Consider the following 23,887-nt stretch of genomic DNA (forward strand, 5'->3'; position numbering starts at 1 on the left):
ACAGGTACACCTCCAATTGACTCAAATTATGTCAATTAGCCTATCAGAAGCTTCTAAAGCCATGACATAATTTTCTGGAATTTTCCAAGCTATTTAAAGGCACAGTCAACTTAGTGTATGTAAACTTCTGACCCACTGGAATTGTGATACAGTGAATTATAAGTGAAATAATCTGTCTGTAAACAATTGTTGGAAAAATTACTTGTCATGCACAAAGTAGACGTCCTAACCGACTTGCCAGAACTATAGTTTGTTAGCAAGAAATTTGTGGAGTGGTTGAAAAACGAGATTTAATGACTCCAACCTAAGTGTATGTAAACGTCCGACTTCAACTGTACCTGAATTTTTCCAATAGAAACTCAAATTTCCAACTGTTGGACTAATGATTACACTGTAGATTAGCTAGATGCAGGAAAGCGTGTGCAAGGAGGTATCGAATGTGTCAATGTCTGTCACCTTGATTACTCAAAATATGTTGTAAACTTTCATTCGTGATTGGTAAAGGGAAAATTTGAGTATAATGTAGTAGCCTAAACCTATCGCTGTTACATTGAGCTGGGTGAATTGAATATGAATGACAGTCATCCAATTTGCCTTAATAGAAATAAGGCCGTGCTCATTAAAAAATGTATCATCCTCCCTCGTCTTAAACGGCACCGACCGCCACTGATTTTGAAGCCCATGCGTACACCAATTCAATGCTTTTAAATGTGTGGGGATGAGTACAAATAACTCAAATGTAAATGTACAGGAGAGCACACTATACAACTCAAATGATTTATCAATTTATGACTGAACCGTTTCATTGGAGGATTTGCAGAAAGGGTTGAGAGAGGAACATAAAGCATGTAAGGTAAACAACATGCATTCATTTAAACACATTTGAGAGACTAATTAATGGAATGAATCAGCATATTCCTGCTGACGTTGATGTTGTTTACTTCCTCTCGTTGAAAGCCAGCTGACTGCAACTCAGTTTAAAAAGCCAATTGATTATGCACATGAACACTTACGTTGATTAGACCTAATTTGCTGAAGTTTCAACCCTTTGAATCAGTCCTGTTCAAGCTGCCAAAATTGGGTTTTCTTTTTTGAGAAAAAAGGAATGAATTAAAAAGTTTATAAAAAAATCTTAGGATCAGGAAGGCATCAAAATTAGACACTTCAAAACAGAAAACACTGAGTATACCAAGCATTAGGAACACATTCCTAATATTAATTCACATGTCTAGCACTTGACATAGCTGAAATTACTTGACTATGGCAGTGTGCTAGGCGTTACAAAATTCTGGAAACTTTCCCAAAATTCCTCAGGAATATAGGTGGGAAGATTCCCAGAATCAAGAGGCATTAGCAGAAGAACTTTTTGGTGAAAGTGACCAGAATTTTGCAACCCTTTGCTCATGCATCCTGTCCTGTGATCTCAGTCTCTTCAGGTGTCCTCGGTAGAGAAGCTGGACCAAAGGCTGTCCTCCATGCTGTTGGAAGCCATGCCCTCCACAGGCTTCCAGGGACTGCAGGGAGATGACCCACCCGAAGGGGGTAAGTGTTCTGTTGTCTGTACCCCCTCGACAATCCAGTCAATTGAATGATCTGCTGACATTCATATTTTATGTTATATGATATTTAAATATCAATATATGAGTAAATACGTCTATAATACGTCTATGTATTTCCCATTTTGAATCTGACAACCAAATGTTGAAGTTGAACTGTAGTTTGTAAGTAATCCTGAATCCTAACTTGACATCTGTGCAGTAACTTTGTGATAAATACTGTTGTGTAGGCTGTTGACCAGGCACTATCTGAACTACAGTCTGCCTTAATTGTATTACAGAAAAACTTAATTGACCTGAAATTAGTATTGAACGCAGGTAAAACGAAGTTGATGTTCTCTAGAGCAGTGGTTCCCAAACTTTTATAGTCCCGTACCCCTTCAAACATTCAACCTCCAGCTGCGTACCCCCTCTAGCACCAGGGTCACCGTACTCTCAAATGTTGTTTTTTTGCCATCATTGTAAGCCTTGCACACACACACCTTACAATACATTTATTAAACATAAGAATGAGTGTGAGTTTTTGTCACAACCTGGGAAGTGACAAAGACCTCTTATAGGACCAGGGCACAAATAATAATAATCAATCATTTTGCTATTTATTTAACCATCTTACATATAAAACCTTAGTTGTTAATCGAAAATTGTGAATAACTCACCACAGGTTAATGAGAATGGTGTGCTTGAAAGGATGCACATAACTCTGCAATGTTGGGTTGTATTGGAGAGAGTCTCAGTCTTAAATAATTTTCTACACGGAGTCTGTGCCTGTATTTAGTTTTCATGCTAGCGAGGGCCGAGAATCCACTCTCACATACTGTACACTACCGTTCAAAAGTTTGAGGTCACTTAGAAATGTCCTTGTTTTTGTCCATTTAAAATAACATAAAATTGATCAGAAATACAGTGTAGACATTGTTAATGTTGTAAATGGCTATTGTAGCTGGAAATGGCTAATTATTTTATGGAATATCTACATAGGCATACAGAGGCTCGTTATCAACAACCATCACTTCTGTGTTCCAATGGCACGTTGTGTTAGCTAATCCAAGTTTATCATTTTAAAAGGTTAATTGATCATTAGAAAACCCTTTTGTAATTATTTAAAGCACAGCTGAAAACTGTTCTGATTAAAKAAGCAATAAAACTGGCATCAGCATCTCAAAATGGCCAGAAACAAATAACTTTCTTCTGAAACTCGTCAGTCTATTCTTGTTCTGAGAAATTAAGGCTATTCCATGCGAGGAATATTGTACAACGTTGTGTACTACTCCCTTCACAGAACAGTGCAAACTGGCTCAAACCAGAATAGAAAGAGGAGTGGGAGGCCCCGGTGCACAACTGAGCAAGAGGACAAGTACATTAGAGTGTCTAGTTTGAGAAACAGATGCCTCACAAGTCCTCAACTGGCAGCTTCATTAAATAGTACCCGCAAAACACCAGTCTCAACGTAAACAGTGAAGAGGCGACTCCGGGATCCTGGCCTTCTAGGCAGAGTTGCAAAGACAAAGCCATATCTCAGACTGGCTAATAAAAAGAAAAGATTAAGATGGGCAAAAGAACACAGACACTGGAACTCTGCCTAGAAGGCCAGCATCCTGGAGTTGCCTCTTCACTGTTGATGTTGAGACTGATGTTTTGCAGGTACTGGTTGGCTGGTTGGCCCTCTTTAGTAAGGATGTTAGTTACAGTGGGACTTTTTGTAATAGGGCTTTGGTCTCTACTGAGTTAGGTAAATCAGCTTCAACATGTTCTTACATTTGATGTTCTGGTGCCACTATGGTAATTGAGGACCTTATTACTGACTAATGTGTTTGTTTTTTAGGACAGTTTTTCTTTCTGCTTGCATTTTGTATTTATTTTGATGTGTGTATTTTCTGTAATTTACGTAATTCAGGGCTCATCTGTAAAAGAGACATTGATCTCAGTATGACTCCCTGATAAAATAAAGGTTAAATAAAACTTGAATATGCATACACATCTCAAACTAGAATATCTATCTGATTACATTTTAGGATGGTTTCTGTCTGCACCTAATCCTAACCCACTTAAACATCTCCTACCATAACCAGAGACGCTCCCAGAGGATGTGCCGTCACTTCTCCACTTTGCAGCCCAGAACGGGTTTAAAGACGTCTCCGGTGTGTTGCTACAATGTCCTGGGGCGAAAAGAGCTCTGTGCACAACTAACCGCCATGGTCAGACGCCCGCTGAGATCGCCCAACATAATGGCCACGATGAGCTCCATGTAGTGCTGCAGCAGACCCTGGTAAGTACATGCCTCGGGTCTGAGTAGGAGTGCTGATCTAGGAACAGGTTCCCCGCCTGTCCATGTAACCTTATTTGTTGCTCTCTAAAAGGCAACACATACTCTGAGAAGCTTTGTGAATACGGGCTCAGCTTTCCTAAAACATGCGGTTGGAACATGTTTGTACTGTAATGTGTGGTTATTGTCCTGCACGGGCAGCCTAGTACAATGGGTACCATGCACTCCCATTACAAGGATTCATAACATTCTCATTCTCTCAAATTACAAAATTATTTAATGATGTATGATTTATTACTATATATTATTACATCTGGGCACCAGACCAGTATTGAAGAAAAAAAAGACTTATGAAAAAATACATTATTGCTAAAATAACTGATAAGACTAAAATTAGTATAGTAATAATTGATTAACCTGAAGGTATGAATTATTTTAAGAATCAATTGGAGTTCCTTACCAGAATAACAAGACAACACAACTACTTGATTTAATTACAGTCAAGGTATTTACAAAACATAATGAGAATGATCATGGAAAGGTGGGAAATGGAATGAAAGATGAGAAGAGAAGACCTGAATATTAAGGATGTTTTACTCCGTCTGTGAGAAAAGTCTGTTGTCTCTGTTGTTCAGGCCGCATGGAAAGAGCAAAAGGGAAGATGGTTGTCTCTTGTCTTGTTGCTCTTTTTCTCTCCTCTGAGTTGGGTGGTTCCTTTGGGTTGTGTCCCTTGTTGCTCCGTTTGTTGGCTCTTTCCTTGAGTTGCAGAGACTGTGCCCTAATTGTTTTCTCCTTATGTCCTTGAAGAAGGTTAGCTTAAGTGTACCGTTCAGGCTACACTAACTCTTTGAGTCTTAAGTCTTTGGTAGGCCTGCAAAGATGTAGGTTATTTGTCCTCCTTGAGGAGCTGCTGATCCCAGAGCAGGGCAGAGAGGTCCAGGATAAGAGGTCCAGGAAAGAAGAGAGTGAGGGAAAGACTTTTATCACCCAGAGAGTGGGTCCTTGGAGAGGTCAATTTAAGCTATAATAGTCCAGCATTATAGACAGTACAGTATTATGTTCAACATTGCTTAACATATGACATTAAAACGACATCGCTACAATGATTTATTCACTTTGAAAGTAGCTAATGGCTCTGTGTCAGCAGCCCAAGCTTTGGGTTTCTCTTCCTAGTGACAGCCATTTTCATAACAGAAAAAAACATCAAATTCTTCTCTGAGATGGCTACTCGTCAAAGATACTGCAACTGGACGAGCTGCTGAAAACCTGCATGTCAAGAAGGTGAACAACAAAGACAGCAGTGTACTCAGGAATGCACTTAACCAGGGGCGGTACAGAGACATTCCATAAATAATAAACATGGCAGTAGAGGTGGAAGGAGGCTGGTGGAAGCCTTAGGAGTACTGGGTCACCTCATCCTCCAGGGCTACCACTATCTCCATCCCTTCATCCCCCAACCACGCCACTTTTTACCGTTTTTCCCCTGATGGGTAATGGAAAAGCATGCTCATTTGTGTCCTTCTGCTCCCCCTTATCCTCCCTCTCTCCTCTTTTCTAATCTGTCACTCCTGTGCCTCATATACGTTTTCTGGTCGCAACACCCCAGTGGAGGATTACAAGGCCTGTGTTTGTTCATGAAGTCACAATGGCGTGTCGGGGAGAGAGTAGTGTGGGTCGTCGGCATACATTAGAACAATTATGCGATGCCTAATGCAGAAACTTCTTGCGTAATGGCATGTTTTTTTTCTCATAATATGGTGAGAGCCTCGCCTGGCTCAACCCCCATCTCTCTGCGATATGAAAGGAGTGGGGGGTGCGCCGTTTACTCACTAATGACAAGCAATCCAAATGTAATCGGTAGGCTATGCGTCTGTACATCTGTGTGTCCATTAGCTAAACCCAGAGGAGCTTGCCTTTTTATGATGCATGCTCTCCACAATGGAAATCACATTAGCCAGTGAAGACAGCAAATGATTTAGAATATACTGTACTGGAATAGGCACCCCAATGGTGCAACATCTTAAACAATAAAGAGATGCAGCATTTTCAGCAGAGCCTATCCTCAAAAGGTCTATTGGGTTCTACAGTATTTATACACCAATTCCATGACTGATATTGAACAAATTATAATATTCATTCACTCTCAAATTGTCAGCACGTTGCAGAATAATGAATTCCTTACCAGTAATACCAACACACAGGAGGCAAACAGAAAAACAGAAATGAGATGTAGAGATGGGCCTGTGTTTACAGGCTCGTGAGTAGCAAACAGAGACCCAACCTAGGCTCAACTGTATCCACATCAACTGTGCCTGCCCGGGATATATACTTTTTCTTTAAACCAAGAGTATAACAATAATAGTTAAATGTATACCGTTATAGTAGGAGTTAATTGAAACTGTAAATTGCCACCCTCTCCTGAACGTCAACGGTACTAGAAAACAGCCTTGCCTTATGCTTACCCTAGCCTTATCCTTGTCTACCACAACTAGTCTAGTAAAGACCGGATTACTTTCAGGAGTGTAGCTGCTTCTCCCCGTGTCTCCAGACAGAGAAGTGGATTCCCCAATGGGAGACTTAGACACTACGACAGCTGAGGAATGTGTATTATCCTCTGGCAATGCTGCTAATTGCGAGAGATTGCAGATGGAGCCAAGGCTGATCGCCTTGATCGGGTTGCTCCAGCTCATTGAAAAACTCACTGTCTCTGATGTGTTTTGGGAAAACTGATGGCGGGACGGAGGAAGAGGAGGGCACTGGTGTCCCACAGAGGTTACTCCCTTGGGAAGACGCATAATTCCGTAAGCAGCTGGCGGCCATGTTTTTTTTGCCGAATCGTTACGCACCGGCAATAACGGATGTTTCCTTGGTCTTTTTCCACAGAATAAATTAAAATGAACTGAAATCCACTCCTAAATGCCAGTATAATCCATGAGGTAACCTACAGGTGTGTTTAAAAAGCTGTCAAACCATCATGTTCACCCCTGACGAATTCTACAACCGGGCCCTAGTAAATAGTCAATCATAACATACCATACACTGAGTATACGAAACATTAAGAACATCTGCTCTTTCCATGACATAGACTGACAAGGTGAATCAAGGTGAAAGTTATGATCCCTTATTGATGTCACTTGTAAAATCAACTTCAATCAGTGTAGATGAAGGGGAGGAGATGGGTTAAAGAAGGATTTTTAAGCCTTGAGACAATTGAGACATGGATTGTGTATATGTGTCATTGAGTGTGAATGGACAAGACAAACAATCTAAGTGCCTTTGAACGGGGTATGGTAGTAGATGCCAGGCACACCGGTTTCTGTCAAGAATTGCAACGCTGCTGGGTTTTTCACGCTCAACAGTTTCCCATGTATATGAAGAATGGTCCACCACCCAAAGCGCATCCAGCCAACTTGACACAACTGTGGGAAGCATTGGGATCAACATGGGCCAGCATCCCTAGGTAACGCTTTCGACACCTTGTAGTGTCCATGCCTTGATGAATTGAGGCTGTTCTGAGGTCAAAAGTTATGTAAGGGATAATCAACGAGGGGCTATGTGTTCTACGGAAAATAATGAACAACGTGGAAGGTGACCTTCCACTGAGTTACATTCTTTTCCGGAGTTGATTATCCATTTTTAACATGGCTATAAATTGCTGCTAGAAATGTGTTAATTTGCAGGTAGAAATGTGTTCAACATCCACTGAAGTACAGTAGCTAGCAAGTTAACAAGCTACAGTAGTTGCCTTGGTAACCAAACAGAACAGACTTGCTAATGCAGTTGACCAAACCATCAGTCCTAGCTTGCTGTTATGAAAATCAAATTCAACAATGCCAGTAATGTTTTCAATTAGACTTTTGCTTTCAAAAGCAGCTCAAACATAGAACTTGTCAGAATTAACTATATTCATTGAATTCTACTGTGCTGATATACCGTGAGTTATAGGGAAATAGCGCACACTCTAGAATGCCCTTTAAGCCAAAGCATTTCTAGCTGCAAAATTAACACATTTCTAGCTGCAAATACGTAAAATTATAGCCATGGTATAAAAGGGTTAATCAACTCGGGGCTCTATGCGTTCTCTGGAAAATAATACAACTCCGTGGAAGGTTAGTTCCACTCCTCTAGCATGTCGTGGAACACACCGTCCACGTCAATAGTCTGTTTCCATAGAATGCATAGCCCCCTCGTTGATTATCTCTTACATACAGTTGTTTTGAGTAATACATCATTTGATTCAAATTCAATTCTATGGGTTAATCTTGGTTGCTGTGGTAACCTCTTTGATGTGCTGTATAATGAAACATTTCAGGTAATTTATGTAAAAAAGTCAGCGTATTTCAGCTGACCAAGGGCTGTTATTGGGTGGACCAAGCTCAGTTAGCATAGTGGTTTTATTACCCCTAGCCATGTGTCAGCCCCTCCCTCTGCCAATGAATCAAGCTATGATGTATTAGTGCTTTGGGGGGACAAGAGGCTGTCTGTCAATACAGTCAAGACGAATGGCCCCTCTACTCCTGAATACGGCCATAACACTCACAGGGTCTACTTAACGATCACTGTTGATCTGGGACTGCCGGTCTCCAAGGCACCACACTTCTCCAGCGGTAATGAGCTGTGAACTGTCGGTTAGGGAGATGAGAAACAAACATTACCACAGAGGTTGTTAGTAGCTCCAACTGTAACGACTTTCTAATTGTAATATTATAATATAATCACTGTTTAATGCTATCCTTTTGGGGCCTTCCTTCCTAAATGAAACAATGTATTTATACCTAAGTGTTTATAGTTGCACAGCATGCTAGATTATTTTATTTCTGAGATGAAATTGCCCAAGTGTAACTGAGGTGGTTCCGGTAACCACGCTTATGTGATGAGCAAACGTATTTAACTCCGCGGGCTAACACAGAATCGTGGCGTGTAGGAGACCTGGGTGTGAAACCCAGTTGGTATCACATGCACAAGAAAGGGGCTACTTTAGGAGGCCAAAATGGCCCAGGCCTACTGAACATAGAGATTTTGTTCTCCAGTCAATGTATTTGTCTTTCAATTTTTAATGTCACATGCACACATACAGTGAAATGTAATACTAGGGGGGAAAACACATGTTAGTGGTAGGCTACAGTGAGAGGCATTTAGCTGGCTTAATGGAACTTTAAAACGATGAATTAGAAGCTGTGCATCCACAATTGTTAGTTATTTGGCCCATGCACTCCTATTATACGGTAATGTGGAGTCAATAACATTCTATAAAGACGAGAGAGGAATGACACACTGATTGTATTGACCTGTCCTACAGAGCAAAAGCAGTAATGATTTTTTCTTCTTTTAAATGCACATCCTCCAGGGACTCCACTGATGTGTACCATGTTGACGGTCAAATTGCAGTAGAAGTCTTGTGTTTCCCCTTCATTGGGTCTGTGATGCTTTTTGCATGCCAACTTGATTTGCATAAGCGAACGGTCAGACTGCAGGATTTGTACAGGATTTGCATAGCATTTGAATGAAACGGTCACCCTGTCTTTGTTAGGGAGTGACTGTGGTTCTTTCAGCTTTTGTTCAACAGGCAACATGTCCAGTGCTGCTAAAACATGACCTATTAAAGTTAATATTATACATGATGTGTATAGCCAGAACAGTGAAGGACATTTTCTACATCTGATACAAAGTACTCAGTGTTCGAGTGAAGTTTCACTAGTCAGCAAGCCATGATGGCATGATATCAAACAGCTGGCTCAAGCGCTTAGTCCAAAAACACATATCTAAATAAGATAACAATTCCTCAATACTAGAGTCTTCAAGTGGAAACATGTTTCGCTACTGTCCAACATCAAAGCATCATTTTAAAAAATTCTCTGTAGATTGTCCATGTTTAATGAGCTTGTTTTGTCAACTATCTGTTGAGCTTCCTGTTGTTATTCTTGAATTAATATATTCATAATAGAAAATACATAATATGCAATATTATAGATATACTACTCATCATACAGGTATTGTATATATGGGTAAATACATAATATGCAATATCAAGAAGTGTAATATTGCAATGGAGTGGCTGTGTTGCTTAGGAACAGCACATGGAAAATGCTTGGAGTTGAGTGCACCATTTTTTTTCTTATTGCTTTCCATGTTAATCATAAAAATGTCTAATTCTGTATCGGTACTAGTATGATTCAGAACATTCCCACAAAACGAGTCTCTGGTCTTGGAGAGCTGCTATACCGGTTATGCCGATTTGACTTCCACCCCAACACAAACACACCTGTTGAAAAGATGAACCAATCATGGTCGTCAGGATTGACTTTGACCGTTTGAATCAGGTGTGTTACAGTAGGTCTTTGGAAGATGTGCATTGATTTCAGGTCACACAAGAAAGACCGAATTAGCAAACTTTTTCCCATGTCGTAGTTGTTATCTAGTCCCACTTTTTTCCCTGTTCAACCTTAAGAACATAAAACGATAACTTGCGAGCTGGGAAAATAAGCATATTGTCTGAAGTGCATTCCGTCAATAGCACCTCTACTGGTTACCACAGTCAAAACAGTCAGCCCCTATCAAACGCTGAGCCTTGAATCGCCACTAAATGATATGTTTGAATGGATAGGGGTAGATTGTCTGTGATCGCTTGATTAGTCTGATTACCCCTCTGGCACTGAGTATCTTATTGGGCAGAGGGCCACAAACAACAGCCTGGTATTCCTAGCACTGTTTACTGTATTGAATCCTCTAGGGGATGTTTGTTTTGGGTCTCTCATCTAACCAGCATAGCATTTCATAATGTATCAGGACACACAAAGTAACAGAGGGGAAACACATATTGTACTCCGCGTTACTGTCAACATAGGCAGTAGAGTAGAATCTGGAGGAGCTTACAGAAGAACGAGGGTGACATTTGACTATTTTAAATCTTGTTTTTCCATAAGGCGTCTTTACACAAGGAGTTCCATGACATTGAAACCTGTGTTGTATTAATGTAATGCATTGCTGGCAGAGTGCAGTAATCAGTCTCTATGGTCTGTCGTTACAGAATATGTTCACCGTGGGCAAGGACAGTGATGACAGCAGTATCTATGAGATGATGTGCACAGCAGGTGAGTGGAGGAACGATGGTGAACGATACCACATTGGATTGTTTAACCAGCTCAATGTGTGGCATGCCGTCTTTGTTTTCATATTGTTCATTCAATAGGATTGTCATCCTAGCAGGGGGTCAGTGACTGACCATAATGCGGTTTCTGATTTAGTATGACATTACGATTGCCACACTGGAAAGCGGGAATCCACAGCTACATTCAGTGGATGTAATTTGATGAAAATGGGATGCACCATACTGGGTGGTTTGTGCTTGACCCTGACTCATGCAGCTATTGCTTCTCTAGCAGTAGTATTCAACCCCATATTATGTATGAATATCGTTTATAAATATCTTACAGGGAATCCCAGTGCTCCAGACATTCAGAGAGAGCAGCAGGGAGAGGGGGATGAGGTGGGGGAGGATGAGGAGGACCTGTACGCCCCGCTAGGTGTAAATGATGAAGAGTATGACACCATCTTGACCTCCAGCAGCGCCGTCGTTATTGCTAACAGACCACCGGCGCCCACACCCCGGCCCGAAACCACCTCCGTCAAAGAGGACAGCACCCCCTTCATAGCTCAAGGTAGGACTAGACCGATGAATACTGGGTTGTGTTCAATAGGCACGAAACAGGAGAAAACGGATTGAGATGGAGAAGATCCGACATGATCTTTTCCAATGAGAATGGTCATTGTCTTTTTCCGTTTCAAAACTTTGAACTACATGGTGCCCTACTGAACTTGACCTTGGGTTGCTGGTATGCTTATTCTGTGACTAGCGAGTATTGCGCATGAGCGGTAGAGGATCTCAGCTAGTGCAATGCAACACGTTATTTTTGTAAACTTCAAGGGAAGTTGGTTGCTAGTTCCAGACAATTGGGTCTGATATGCACTAAATATTTCAAAGAAGTCTGGAGATTTCCTCAACCAAGAGGGGAATATGTAGCAGATGTGAAACTTGCATGTGAAGGCAAAGACAGAACTGACTGTTAGTTCTACACAGATCCAGATCCAGATTCGCTGGCATGGGATTCTTAAATGTTCAATTGAGCTGTGTAAATAATACAAGAGGATGAAGCTACTGATCTTAAGGGTTTATAAATAATTTATGTGTTCTTGATTTCTTTCTTTCTTGTCTGCCAAAAAGACATTGCCTTTCTTTCCAGTTCCCTTTACCCTCTTTGAGCTGTGGACTGGATCCTAAACTCTCTGTGCTTTGTGGGAAAGGTGATAACTTGGTTGGAGTTGGACAGGAGGAAATGTTATGTCTTGGTCATTAGTCTTTGTTGTGCACTGTAAGGGAGTCAGGCGGTGGCTGGTCCTCCAATCAACTATAAGGGTTATTTGTCCTACTTGAAGACTCTTGAAAACATGTGATTCCATAAGCAACACTAACCGCCAATCTGCAGTAGAACAGCCCCAAAGGTCTTTATCTTGTTAACGAATGTGATGTTATTGTGTGAACCACCACTTCTCCCTGATCTTTCAGCCCTACCCATAGATCCTGAAGCCTAGCAAACGCAGATTACACTGAATCACAAACGCCTCAATAACAGAAGCCCAACTACTGGGCCTGGGCTGCCATCTGCAACCAATCTGGGCCAGTCTCGGGCCAAGCCAGCAGCATCGGTCATTACACGTGTTTTCCATCGTTCATGTCCCCCGACATGAGACAACACAGGATGGGAGAGAACGCGTAGGGGGATCAAGAGATTTCCACGCATTAATACAGTGGAGTCTTTCAACCATGCACTGATCATATTGCCTCCCTCCACTAATGAATGCATCACGGTGACTTAAAGACATGTTCCGGTACTTTGGCGAATTAGAAAGTATTTGTTTAAACCTCCGGCTTTGGGCTGGATGTGTCACTGTGTAGTTCATACATGCATAATCTATGAGCAGAATTACTGCCTTACCTCAATTAGTTTGAAAGTGTATTTTTTTCTTGAAGCTGTGCCGTGCCATTTTCCTTACATTTTCTCCCACGTGGGCAAGCCCCCTAGCAATTTTTGAGTTCTAGCTTCAGCCCCTCGCATTGAGTGAAAGAGACAGATGTCGTGGTGCACATATGTGATATAGTACGCAATTTTCGGGGACCACTTTTGGCACGCGAGTGCTACTTTCAGAACTACTGTATACAAAAGAAGTTGACCAAATTACCAGGGAATCTCTTTAAAGAAAGTCCTGACTTAAAGAAACTGGAGGACGGTTGGGACTTTGCCTATTGCTTCAGTGCACTGCACAGCTAGAAATAATGGACAAAGTTTAGATTTTTACCTGCCGTTCTGACTGGTAAGACTATCGTAGTCCGTATGTGGAGGAAGGATAATTAGTGTATGAGGGAGTGTCTGTATTTAAAATGGCAACCTATTTTCTGAAGAAGTGCACAATATAGGAAATAGGGTACCATTTCAGTTGCAACCTATGAGTGTGTTAGTGGGTAGAGTACATGTGGGTATGTTTGTATGTACAAGTGGATGGGTATATCTTCAGGAAGGAAATTAAGCTTTGAAATGTGAGGAGATGACTGGGCCAGAACCCTAAAGACGCTCCATTACCAATCACCCCTGTCAACACCATAAGTGCAGAGAAGTGACTCCCTCAGCGAAATAAAGCAACATATCATTCTAAGTACTTGCAAATCGATAGCATTGAGTGTATCTTTCAGTCTGATTCAATTCAGCTTCATGCATCTGTATGTCTTTTACCAAACCTTGGAAGAAGGATATTTTATCTCAAATAAAATGTACATACTAGTACGTATTTTACTCTGTCGTTCACTTTAGAGTAAATATTATAACGTATCACTTTTTATGCAGTTGTGCAGCCTATTTGTGTACATTGACTAGTCTACCTCTGTGCTATTTGTTTGTAAATGGCGCCATCTTGTGGAATGGCGTGAAATAGTAGACTCGTTAAAGGTAGTGGAGAAAAACACAGCGTTAGTATTTGTAGTGTCAGTTCATCACGTCTGTATTGTCTCTGATGGCAGTGTGTGTTTGCAGTGTTCCAGAAGAAGATGTCACAGAGCGATACTGAAACCCTGTATTCTCTACCCACTAAGCAAGGTAAGGCCAGGCAACAGTCAAAAAAGTATATTTCTGTAGGTCTGCATTGACGGCTGAATAGGTCAGTGATGCTAAGTATATGGAGCAATGTTAGTGCCATTAAAATGATAGAATTATCATTCCATAAGTATAGTCCATTGATCATTTCTGTCAAACTGGAAAATGATTTGTTACTGTACATCTGGCGGAAAGGGATTGATTTAAGTCTCCCTGCCATTCTGTAGCACGCGGGCGAGACGGCATCTCCTCCACGTACGACACATTTGTGCCCAACCAGCCGCCTGGGCTGGAGCAGCTGATTGAGCTGCAGGAGAAGGTGAAGAGAGGCTCTCTCAGTATGGACGAGGCTCTGGAGAGGTTCAGTGACTGGCAGAGGGTCCAGAAGGGAATGGACGCCATTCAACAGGTAATAATGCGGGGAAATGAGTCTGCCGTTTCAAGACCCTGCTCACTAGGAGTAGTGCCATCAATCTTAAAGGTAGACTCAATAATATGACATCCTTATACACAGTGTGACAAAGTCATACACAGCGGGCCAACTTCAGGAGAACAACTCCAACTTCAACAACAGGAGAATACAGGACTGCAACTATTGGCTCTTTCTAGTGGGCATGCTTTAGCCTGAAAGTCAGTCTGTTTGTGCTATAATACATCAAGCTAGCATGCGCAAATTGTGAAATGTGAACATGACAGGTGACATAGGCTTTGAACACTACTCATTAATGAGTATATGGCATGTGTTATGTTGTGCATTACAAACCCGGGTCGTTTGGGTACTGGATGCTTATTGGCTGAGACAGCATTTCAGCCGTGTGTATATCAGATAATATACCACGGTAAAACTACTTGTTTACTGTTCTATTTATGTTGGTAACCAGTTTATAATAGCAATAAGGCACCTTGGGTTTGCGGTATATGGCCAGTATACCACGGCTAAGGGCTGTTCTTACACACGACACGAAGCGGAGTGCCTGGATACAGCCCTTAGCCATTGTATATTGGCCATATACCACAAACCCCTGAGGTGCCTTATTGCTTAACTATGCCTTGTTGTATTATAACATGGCTGCTGTGTCTAATGGATTGTAACTCCACAGGAGAAACTACGCCAGCTGAGGGCGAGTATCATCAACAACCGAGAGGACGATGAAAGTGTCTATGGTAACCGTTTTCTACACTGAGTATACAAAACATTAAGAACACCTGCTCTTTCCATGACATAGACTGACCAGGTGAATCCTGTAGAAGCTATGATCCCTTATTGATGTCACTTGTTAAATCCACTTTAATCAGTGTAGATGAAGGGGAGGAGGCAGGTTAAAGAAGGATTTTTAAGCCTTGAGACAACTGAGACATGGATTGTGTATGTCTGTCATTCAGACTGGGAATGGGCAAGACAAAGATTTAAGTGCCCTTTTAAACGGGGTATGGTAGTAGGTGCCAGGCGCACCGGTTTGTGTCAAGAACTGGATTTTTCACACGCAACAGTTTCCCGTGTGTCTCAAGAATGATCCGCCACCCAAAGGACATCCAGCCACAACTGGGAAGCATTGGAGTCAACATGCGCCAGCAACCTCGTGGAACAGTTTTGAGACCTTGTAAAGTCCATACCCCAACGAATTGAGGCTGTTCTTTGGGAAAAGGAGAGGGGGGGTTTACGCATAATTAGGAAGATGTTCCTAATGTTTGGTGTATTCAGTGTATACATAATTCTGACCGTAAGGTTCCAAACGGATTTCCTTTTTTGATGAGAAGAGCAAAGCAATCCCCACTTGGGGGATAGATACTGTATGGGATCATTACCTTGACGTCTAGCAATGAGCTTACAGCTTAAACAAGCCGTTGGAACAACATATATCAAGGGATCTGACATACTTTTGACACAAACAGTTGCTTAGTTAAGCTAGTTGGCAAGCTAGCTAGTTAACTGTTTGTGGCCTGAGTTACAATATTATGCAAGAGCTATGAAGGCCACCTGCGTTAGAGATGTCTCTGCAAGTCCTGCAGAAGATTGGGCAGTCCTTACACTTCTAATTCAAGTCCCATTGGGTACACATCAAATGACGCCACCCTTTGTAATAGAATGAGTTTGTAGTTGTAATTCCCACAGCTCATCTTGATGATGGTGTTTCGTCTCCAAATGAGAATCTTGGCAGAGTTCATTTTTACATCTCTTGATAAAGGTGACATTGCAGAAAGAGAGTGGGGAGCCACATGCAGTACAGTAACACAGGCTTAACAACCCTTTCTCTTCTCTCTCCAGATAAAATCAACATCATCCATCACACACCCAGTAAGTCCTTGAAGACCTTTCGTATTCAGAGAGCGCGAGAGACTGGTGTCTTCTGTTTGTCTTTTCGTTCCCTGCCTCAGTTTCTCCAGTAGTGAAATGTTTGTCCCAAAGGAACCGTTGGCTAGATAAACTCTTCTGAACAGTTTGCTCAGAAGGCTGTAAAGTCCCAAAGGCTGTGGCTTTGATGTTCTAGGTTCCATATTGCTTGAGATCTATTTCTTCGCTGTAGTTGCTATGGTCTGTCTAAGTATACCACCACTAGTAAGTAGTTCAGTCTTAAAAGCGAATTTATAACATCTGGTTTATAATTGCATTCTGAAGCCCTCCATGTTCTGTGATCACCGTGAGTGCAAATATAAACGGATCAGCTTGTGAGAAGGCTGGGTAATGTTCAGTGGGCAGAAAATGGGCGAAAACATTATGAAACTGAGTGAAACAGGGATGCACTTCACCATACTACCATCATTGTTTTCTCTACATTGCGCCCTACTGAACGCGACCCTGGTGTTTTGAAAGTCTGACAGTGGACTTTAATATGATGTCCCTGTTGACTTCTTCCTCTTGGTTAGATGTGACTGTGAATGAATGTCGCAGAGGAAGCCAGCCGGTGGAGACTGACTTTTACAGCAAACCACTTAAAGGACAACATGTAAGTATATCATGTGTTTGTATAGGCTCTGGTCAAAAGTAGTCCACTATGTAGGAAATAGGATGTCATTTGGGAGTCCACACAGTGTTGAAAGTGTTTACGTCTGAAGTGTTTACGTCTGTGTTGAAAATCCAACATGTCCGATCCCAGGCTATGTCACAGCCGTCCGTGACCTGGAGTCCCATAGGGCGGCTCACAATTGGCTCAGCGTCATCCGGGTTAGGGGAGGGTTTGACCGGAGGGATTCCCTTGGTTCATCGCGCTCTAGCAACTCCTTGTGGCGAGCCGGGTGTCTGCACGCTGTCTTGAGTCGTCAGTTGAACTGTTTTTCCTCCGACAAATTGGTGCAGCTGGCTTCCAGGTTAAGCGAGCAGGTGCTAAGAAGCAGCGCGGCCTCCCGAGCCCATTGGGAGTTGCAGCGATGAGACAAGATCGTAACTACCAATTGGATATCACGAAATTGGGGAGAAAAAGAGGGTGAAATTCCAAGGAAATATATAACAATAAATACAATTTAAACATGTCATAATGAAATTTGATTATATATTTTCAGTTCTTGTTGATAGAAATATGGTTAGCCATGGCTTTCATCTTTAAAAAATTACTGATTTATCTATCAACAAGAACTAAAACAGCTTTAGTAATTAATATGCTTACTTACCTTCACCATTTGTCTGCTTTCCAGAAGAAATTTGACTGAAAAGCAAATGTACAACACTTGGACCTCAGAAATATGGTTAGCCATGGCTTTCAACTTAAAAAAATGGCCAAGTGTTGTACATTTGCTTTTCAGTCAAATTTCTTTTGGAAAGCAGACAAATGGTGAAGTTAATTAAGCATATGAATTACTAAAGCTTTTGCAGTATGTCACCTTTATTTAACTAGGCAAGTCAGTTAAGAACAAATTCTTATTTACAATGACGGCCTACCCCGGGCAAACCCGGACGACGCTGGGCCAATTGTGCGCAGCCCTATGGGACTCCCAACCACGGCCGGATGTGATACAGCCTGGATTCGAACCAGGGACTGTAGTGACGCCTAGTAGTAGTACAAGCTCAAAATAATGACTTCATTAATTTATTCATATGATTTATATGAACGATTTTCCATACTCTTATAGGTGCCATCAAACAAGAAACAAGACATTTAAGTTATTTGTTTTAGTCTCATCCATTCTGAAGAACCAAGCTCTTATAGATAGAAATGAATATGTCTATGTCCTGCATCCCTATAAGATATTGATACATGGTAAATGTAACGTGATAAAGATGGCCATATCCGTTATACGACTATGTTCATTAAGTTATTAAGTTCAAATTAAATCATTTTATTTCACAACGTCATGCAATTGTATCTGGGGTGTATAACTCATACAGTCTATGTGGTTATACTGTAGGGGTATGGGGTAGGTCATTTCCTCATTCTGTCTGTGTTACATACATACTAAATGAACACAACTCACCTACATAATATAGGGTACTATACAGTTTGCTCAGGATTTGTACCTTATTAATCAGTTGAATGGGTTTTGCTAGGTTTGCTGGGCATACTAGTTCATAAGAAGTCCTACTCTGCCCTCTAGTGGACAAGGAAAAACCCTACACCTTCAGACTGTTGACCTCAACTCCTGAGGCATTTCTAAAAGATATTCTTCAAGGTTTTATGTGTATCATTCGTATGGCGGTACATATCACAAAGTGAGCCTATATGCTCATGTGATCTGGTTCCTCTACTCTCATATTCTTGTGCAGGTTGAACACAAATTAATGAATGCAGAAATAGGCAACAGTAACAATCACATAAAACATGTAGTCATTAATTTGGAGTAGGGTGAAGTTGCCCCAAGATGCTGATCTTGGGTCAGTTTTCCATTTCTCCAAATAATGGTTAAGGTTTTAGGGGAGGGGAAGCTGATCTAAGATCTGTACCTAGGGGAAACGTCACCCCAAAGTCATCCATCTATACAAGGGGATAAACCGCCTCCGTCCAGCTGCTTGCAGTACAGGAATCTGCCTTCAGAGGGCAGCATCACAAAGCAGTGATGTACAGGTTTATCACTGGTCCAAGACTATGATTGAATATAATTCATGTTAGTTGTAGATGTTTGGGGCGGGTAATCTGATAAACCTCGGAGCCATATACGATTTTAAGGATTTTATTATTGTATGTGATGGTGACTATTGACAGAAAACTGACGTTATTGTACCAAAGCAGTGGTTCATTATCACTGCCACACAATACAGCAGCCGGAATGGGTCTAACAAAAAATGTCTTTGTATTACTAGTATTACTTTGTATTACTAGTATTACTTTGTATTACTAGTATTACTTTGTATTACTAATACAGGGCAAAACACAAACCTCAGGCTTGGGACGAATTTATCAGGGAACAAGGCGTAGCGTTCAGATAGAAATGTAATATATAGAACAAACATGTCCCTCTGACATGTAGAATAAGGATTCATGTATGTTCCATTCATTGCATTTCTATTACAACGTTCCACAACGGTTGTCTGCTGAATTAGATTCCCTTGTCTAGAAACCCTGGCATCAGTCAGAGCTGTTTGCCAACCAAGCAGCTGGGTACACGCTGGGTGCCATTCTCCTGATCAACCATGCTCTTTGTGAATAATATGTATTAAAGCCCATCATTCCATCTTGGTCCTGCCAGTTAGCCCTTTGGAGATAATCCGGCTCAGGCTGCAGGACCCCGTGGAATCGGAGGCATATGTTTGTCTGTCACCTGCTGAGCATAGTTCATTCGGTCTTCCCTGTCAGGGCATGGTGGTGGAGATGGCCCTGGTTCATCATGCATAAATGTTTCATGCTGCACAGCTAGAAAAGAGGAAGCTTCTTCCAGGAGCAGGTTAGCTTGTGTTCTGTCAATGTCTTTAATTTTGTTTATGTGACAGTGTTTTGATCTCTAATAATAAAAATGTTGCAACACCTCATTTTTACCCGTAACTTTAGCCTGAATAGGGTGAGACTTTTAGCGCACACACACTTTCCTGTGACTGTTACTCCCCCTTGGGTTGTTTCTCTGGGCCATGGCAGGATTAAAGCTGAGGATTGAGCACAGCTGCAACCCTGATAAAAATCTTGCAATTTCACAGTCAGTGGCATTCTTTCATCCCCTAATCCACACAACACATACGGCATACATGAACCCCTTACCAGGAAGAGAACAAGCTGCTCTGAGCAGCATCTCCGGTTCGGGGTGACGCCTTTGATTTGGGATAGAGCCGTGGAGTAACCCCCAGCCACCATAAATTGAAGAGACTTAAGTCAGGAGGTGTGCTGTTTATTTGGGCGTCTTGAAATAGTAGGTGTCCGGCCCCAGATGTGTACAACTGAAGAGTCGTGTGTCTATGTCGCTGTCCGGACCAGGTGTAGACTACTGTAATTAGGTTGGATGTGAATCGTATTGGGTTTCATGACAGCTGCAGAGACTTATCTGGTTTTAGAATATGTTTTTTTCAACCTCATTGACAATTTGGAATTATCTTTTGAGCTACACTACCTCGTTGGGGGTCAACGGCTAGATCCCTGCCTTTCTGAATCCCCACCACCAAGCAGCCCTCTGTATTATGCCAACTCTCCCTTGTCTCTAGGGCATGGTTCATCCCTGGCAGACACAGTGACATCCATCTGCCAAAGGGCACAGGTACATAGTCATGTGCCATTGTCCTGCCACCGTCTGTTTGATCAGGGGCCTCTGGGCTCGACGCTCCGTAAGGGGCCCCAGGGGCCTCACACCAGCCCCACCAGCGGCTCTCTCTTTTGAGGCTTTGGACAGATTAATAGTTCCTCCTCTGCTGAGGCCTTTGTGAAGCAGCGCCCAGGCGTGTTCAAGCTGTTGGAGTAGCGGGGAGGCCAGGGGTGGACGGGACGGGCCTGGTGACGAGACGGGTTGGCTAATTCCACCACAGGTCAGCTCATCTGAGGCGGCCGGCTCTGCATTTTCAATGAAGTGGAAAGGTCACATCCGCACTGCCTGACACTGGGGAGGAAGAGCTCAAAACGTTGCATCGACAGGATAATTAGATTAGTAATTCTGCCATCGCAAGGAAGGAATGCATTGACGTCTCATATGTGCTTCTCACAAGCATTAGCAGGGTTCTCTATAAGAACTACGTTAATTATTCTTCCACACGTGCAATAATGTACTGACTCAATGTCCAACTAATCGTGTGCAAGATGGTGGCCCATGTGGTGATTATGGTGATTTCTCAATCACATTGAGGGTGGGAATTATGTGGTAGAAAAACAACTTCAAATGCAATGGACTTTATGTTGATCATTTTGAATGTGTGTTGTTTGTTTAGGTTTATCTTTGGATGCCCGGATTTCTGCCCAGAGCCCTGGTTTGGACTTGGGTATTATTTGTACACACCAGACCACAGCTGAACAATCAAATAGATACGCCACCACACACACAAACGCAATGATGTTTGCCAGCATCGCAATCACGATTAAAGGGTCAGTTATATGACTAACAACATTCTGGCAATTTTCTCATAGGCCTATATGTAGAATGAAATTTGCCCATAGGCCTATGCAGACTGCATTTTAACCAGGGGGAGCACTGTGTTCACACAAACTCATCACCAAGGTGAGCAATTAGTATTGTGGTCGGTCTCTGAAGCATCAGTTGTATATAAACTTGTGGCCTGAAGCAATCTATCAACCCCCCACACACATAGCACTCGACACACTCACCCCCCAATTACAGAATCAAGCCAGGAATCCATCCAAAGGGAACTTCTAACATAACAAAAAAAGGGGGCCGGGTATTTCTATCCAGGGGACTTTCTGCCTGGAAAACAATTTTAATGACTTTCTTCGTTTCCGATTATCATTGGATTCCAGCTGAATCACGTGCTCCGGCGCCCCCTGGCAGTTCCAAGTGCCAGTGTGTGAGGAAATCATCCAATCGCAGCCTTTGCCTGGAGTTGCACAGAGGCCATTTTGTAATCAAAAGCTACTGGTAAGATTTCGGTCAGTGCTATGCGGAATCCTTAGGACATCCCTACACTGAGCCCTATCCATAGGCTTAACCTTAACCCTTCATTTAAAATGTCAACTTCAATGGGGTAGGGACGTCCCAAGGATCCCGCATAGCACGGACCATAAGATTTCCTGCTCCTCTCTCCCTCCACTGGCTCCCAGAATCGCCCCTACTCTTCCGAAAGGTGGAATATCTAACTAAGTTGAACTAAAACACGATAACCAAATGGAGGAGAAGGGCTATCCAAAGAGGAAGTGGCTGTGGTTGTGAATAAACATGAGTATTGGAGACAGAGGCCCTGTTTGGGAGCATCAAAACAGTAATGTATCATTGGTAAATTGTGACTGACTGATTGATCTACAAATAATAATGAGTCGTTATTTATGATGCAAGGTTATTTGTAGATCAGTCAGTCTGCAGTCGCCTGCATTGTCGGCGAGAATGTCGAACAAGCCCAGAGAGAAGATGGTATACCGCTGATTGTCAAGCAGACAAGAATGCCTATTTCTTGTTGTTGCCATCCACCAGTGGCAGTTCGGTTGATAATCAACAGACTGGCGGATGGATACAGATCTAGATCTGATGAACGATGGCTCAAGGGATACTTCTCATCAGCGCTTTCTATGTTCAGCGATGAACTTCAGAGATATGTTCATAAAACGCTTATCAGATCGACGCGTATCTTCACTCTGACTACCGAGAAAGCTTAAGTGCCTTTGATGAGATCAGCTTTTCGGGGGTGTGGGGGGGACAAGCTCTACGCTCACTCCTATCACCCATAGCGCCAAAAAACAGTGTAATTATGTTCTGTCCCATATGTGAATTATTATTAATGGTGATTAATTTAATACACTTCCTTTGCCAATTTCCTAAATTAAAAAAATACTGTTGAGAATTTTTACATCACAACCACAGACCCCCTCTCCCTCATCTACCAGTTTCCCAGTCATCGCCATGGCAACTTCCAATCAGTGAAGGATTGGCAGAGCCTGCCAGGCTGTGTGTTTGGCGCGTGCCTCAGAGTGGTGCAGGTGGAGCGCATATGGAACAGTGCCCTCCCCCCCCCATGCCTGCCACCTCCCCCCTCCCCCAAAAACTTGCCTGCCTGGATGTGCCAGCAGTGCCCGTTTTTAATCCCACCGTTACCTTAGTGATCTCCTGATGGAAACGTGGCACTGCAATCACAAAGCCAGGGCCTAGCTTCTGCATGCTGTTATGGTTGCCAGGACCCGCTTCAATATGCCAAGATGGATGCCTGCTATTTTCGTTGTTTTTTAATGTTCCTGGATTTGTGGATTGATGTGGATATGGACGTTTCTCGTGCTGCTTTAATTTCCTGGTGGCTATCACAGTTCCTACAGTTCGTAATGTCCCTAGTGCAACATATTCCAAGGTTTGATTCCTGGTTGTTTGAATCCATTGAGACCCTGTTATCATGCTCCCTATAGTCCCTAGTGGTGTATTTTCAAAGGGGCCAAAGTGACCTATCATGGAGTACTTTACATGTAACAAAGTGAAAATGGCTCCACCTTACCTAGTTATGCATATGCACACTGTAACATCTTATTACATTTCACCGCAGCTCTTTAGAGAGTTGTATGTGTGGGCATATATTGAGAGCTGCATAATGCGACTTCCCATGGCTTGTAATTGGGGGGCGGTAATGTTATGGAAATCACAACCACGTGCGGCAAATAAATCAATCATCCAAGGGGCCTTATCTATCACTGCACATTGAAGCAGTCAGCTCTAGTCAGGCCCTATGTAGGTTAATTAAAGCCCAATAGCCAATAGTAGAAGACATGGCAACGGTCCTGATTCCTGTCTATGTTTAAGCCTTCTCCAGACCTGCTGGGCAGGGGCTTTGGTTAGCTTCGTCAGCTGATAAATGGATCAGCGTTGGCCCCCAGATTCTATTGGTGTGTGTGTCAAGTAATGCCACATGTAATTGCTGGATATCCTTCAAAGCG

At 42.3% G+C, this 23,887-nt stretch overlaps 1 protein-coding gene across 1 annotated transcript in view; it reads left to right on the top strand.

Moving 5' to 3' along the window:
* LOC111960442 (B-cell scaffold protein with ankyrin repeats) overlaps window positions 1-19,860 on the top strand; it is a 31,765-nt gene extending 11,905 nt beyond the window's left edge. Inside the window, exons 6-15 of the mRNA XM_023982435.2 lie at window positions 1,428-1,542; window positions 3,629-3,825; window positions 10,850-10,913; window positions 11,256-11,480; window positions 13,905-13,967; window positions 14,192-14,373; window positions 15,065-15,128; window positions 16,231-16,260; window positions 16,830-16,909; window positions 18,030-19,860. Of these exons, the coding sequence (XP_023838203.1) occupies window positions 1,428-1,542; window positions 3,629-3,825; window positions 10,850-10,913; window positions 11,256-11,480; window positions 13,905-13,967; window positions 14,192-14,373; window positions 15,065-15,128; window positions 16,231-16,260; window positions 16,830-16,909; window positions 18,030-18,059 (1,050 nt within the window). The 3' untranslated portion in view covers window positions 18,060-19,860. The remainder of the gene's footprint in view (window positions 1-1,427; window positions 1,543-3,628; window positions 3,826-10,849; window positions 10,914-11,255; window positions 11,481-13,904; window positions 13,968-14,191; window positions 14,374-15,064; window positions 15,129-16,230; window positions 16,261-16,829; window positions 16,910-18,029) is intronic.
* The last annotated feature ends 4,027 nt before the right edge of the window (window positions 19,861-23,887 follow it).

Source organism: Salvelinus sp. IW2-2015, linkage group LG37, assembly GCF_002910315.2.
Source record: "Salvelinus sp. IW2-2015 linkage group LG37, ASM291031v2, whole genome shotgun sequence".
NCBI classification, from domain to species: domain Eukaryota; kingdom Metazoa; phylum Chordata; class Actinopteri; order Salmoniformes; family Salmonidae; genus Salvelinus; species Salvelinus sp. IW2-2015.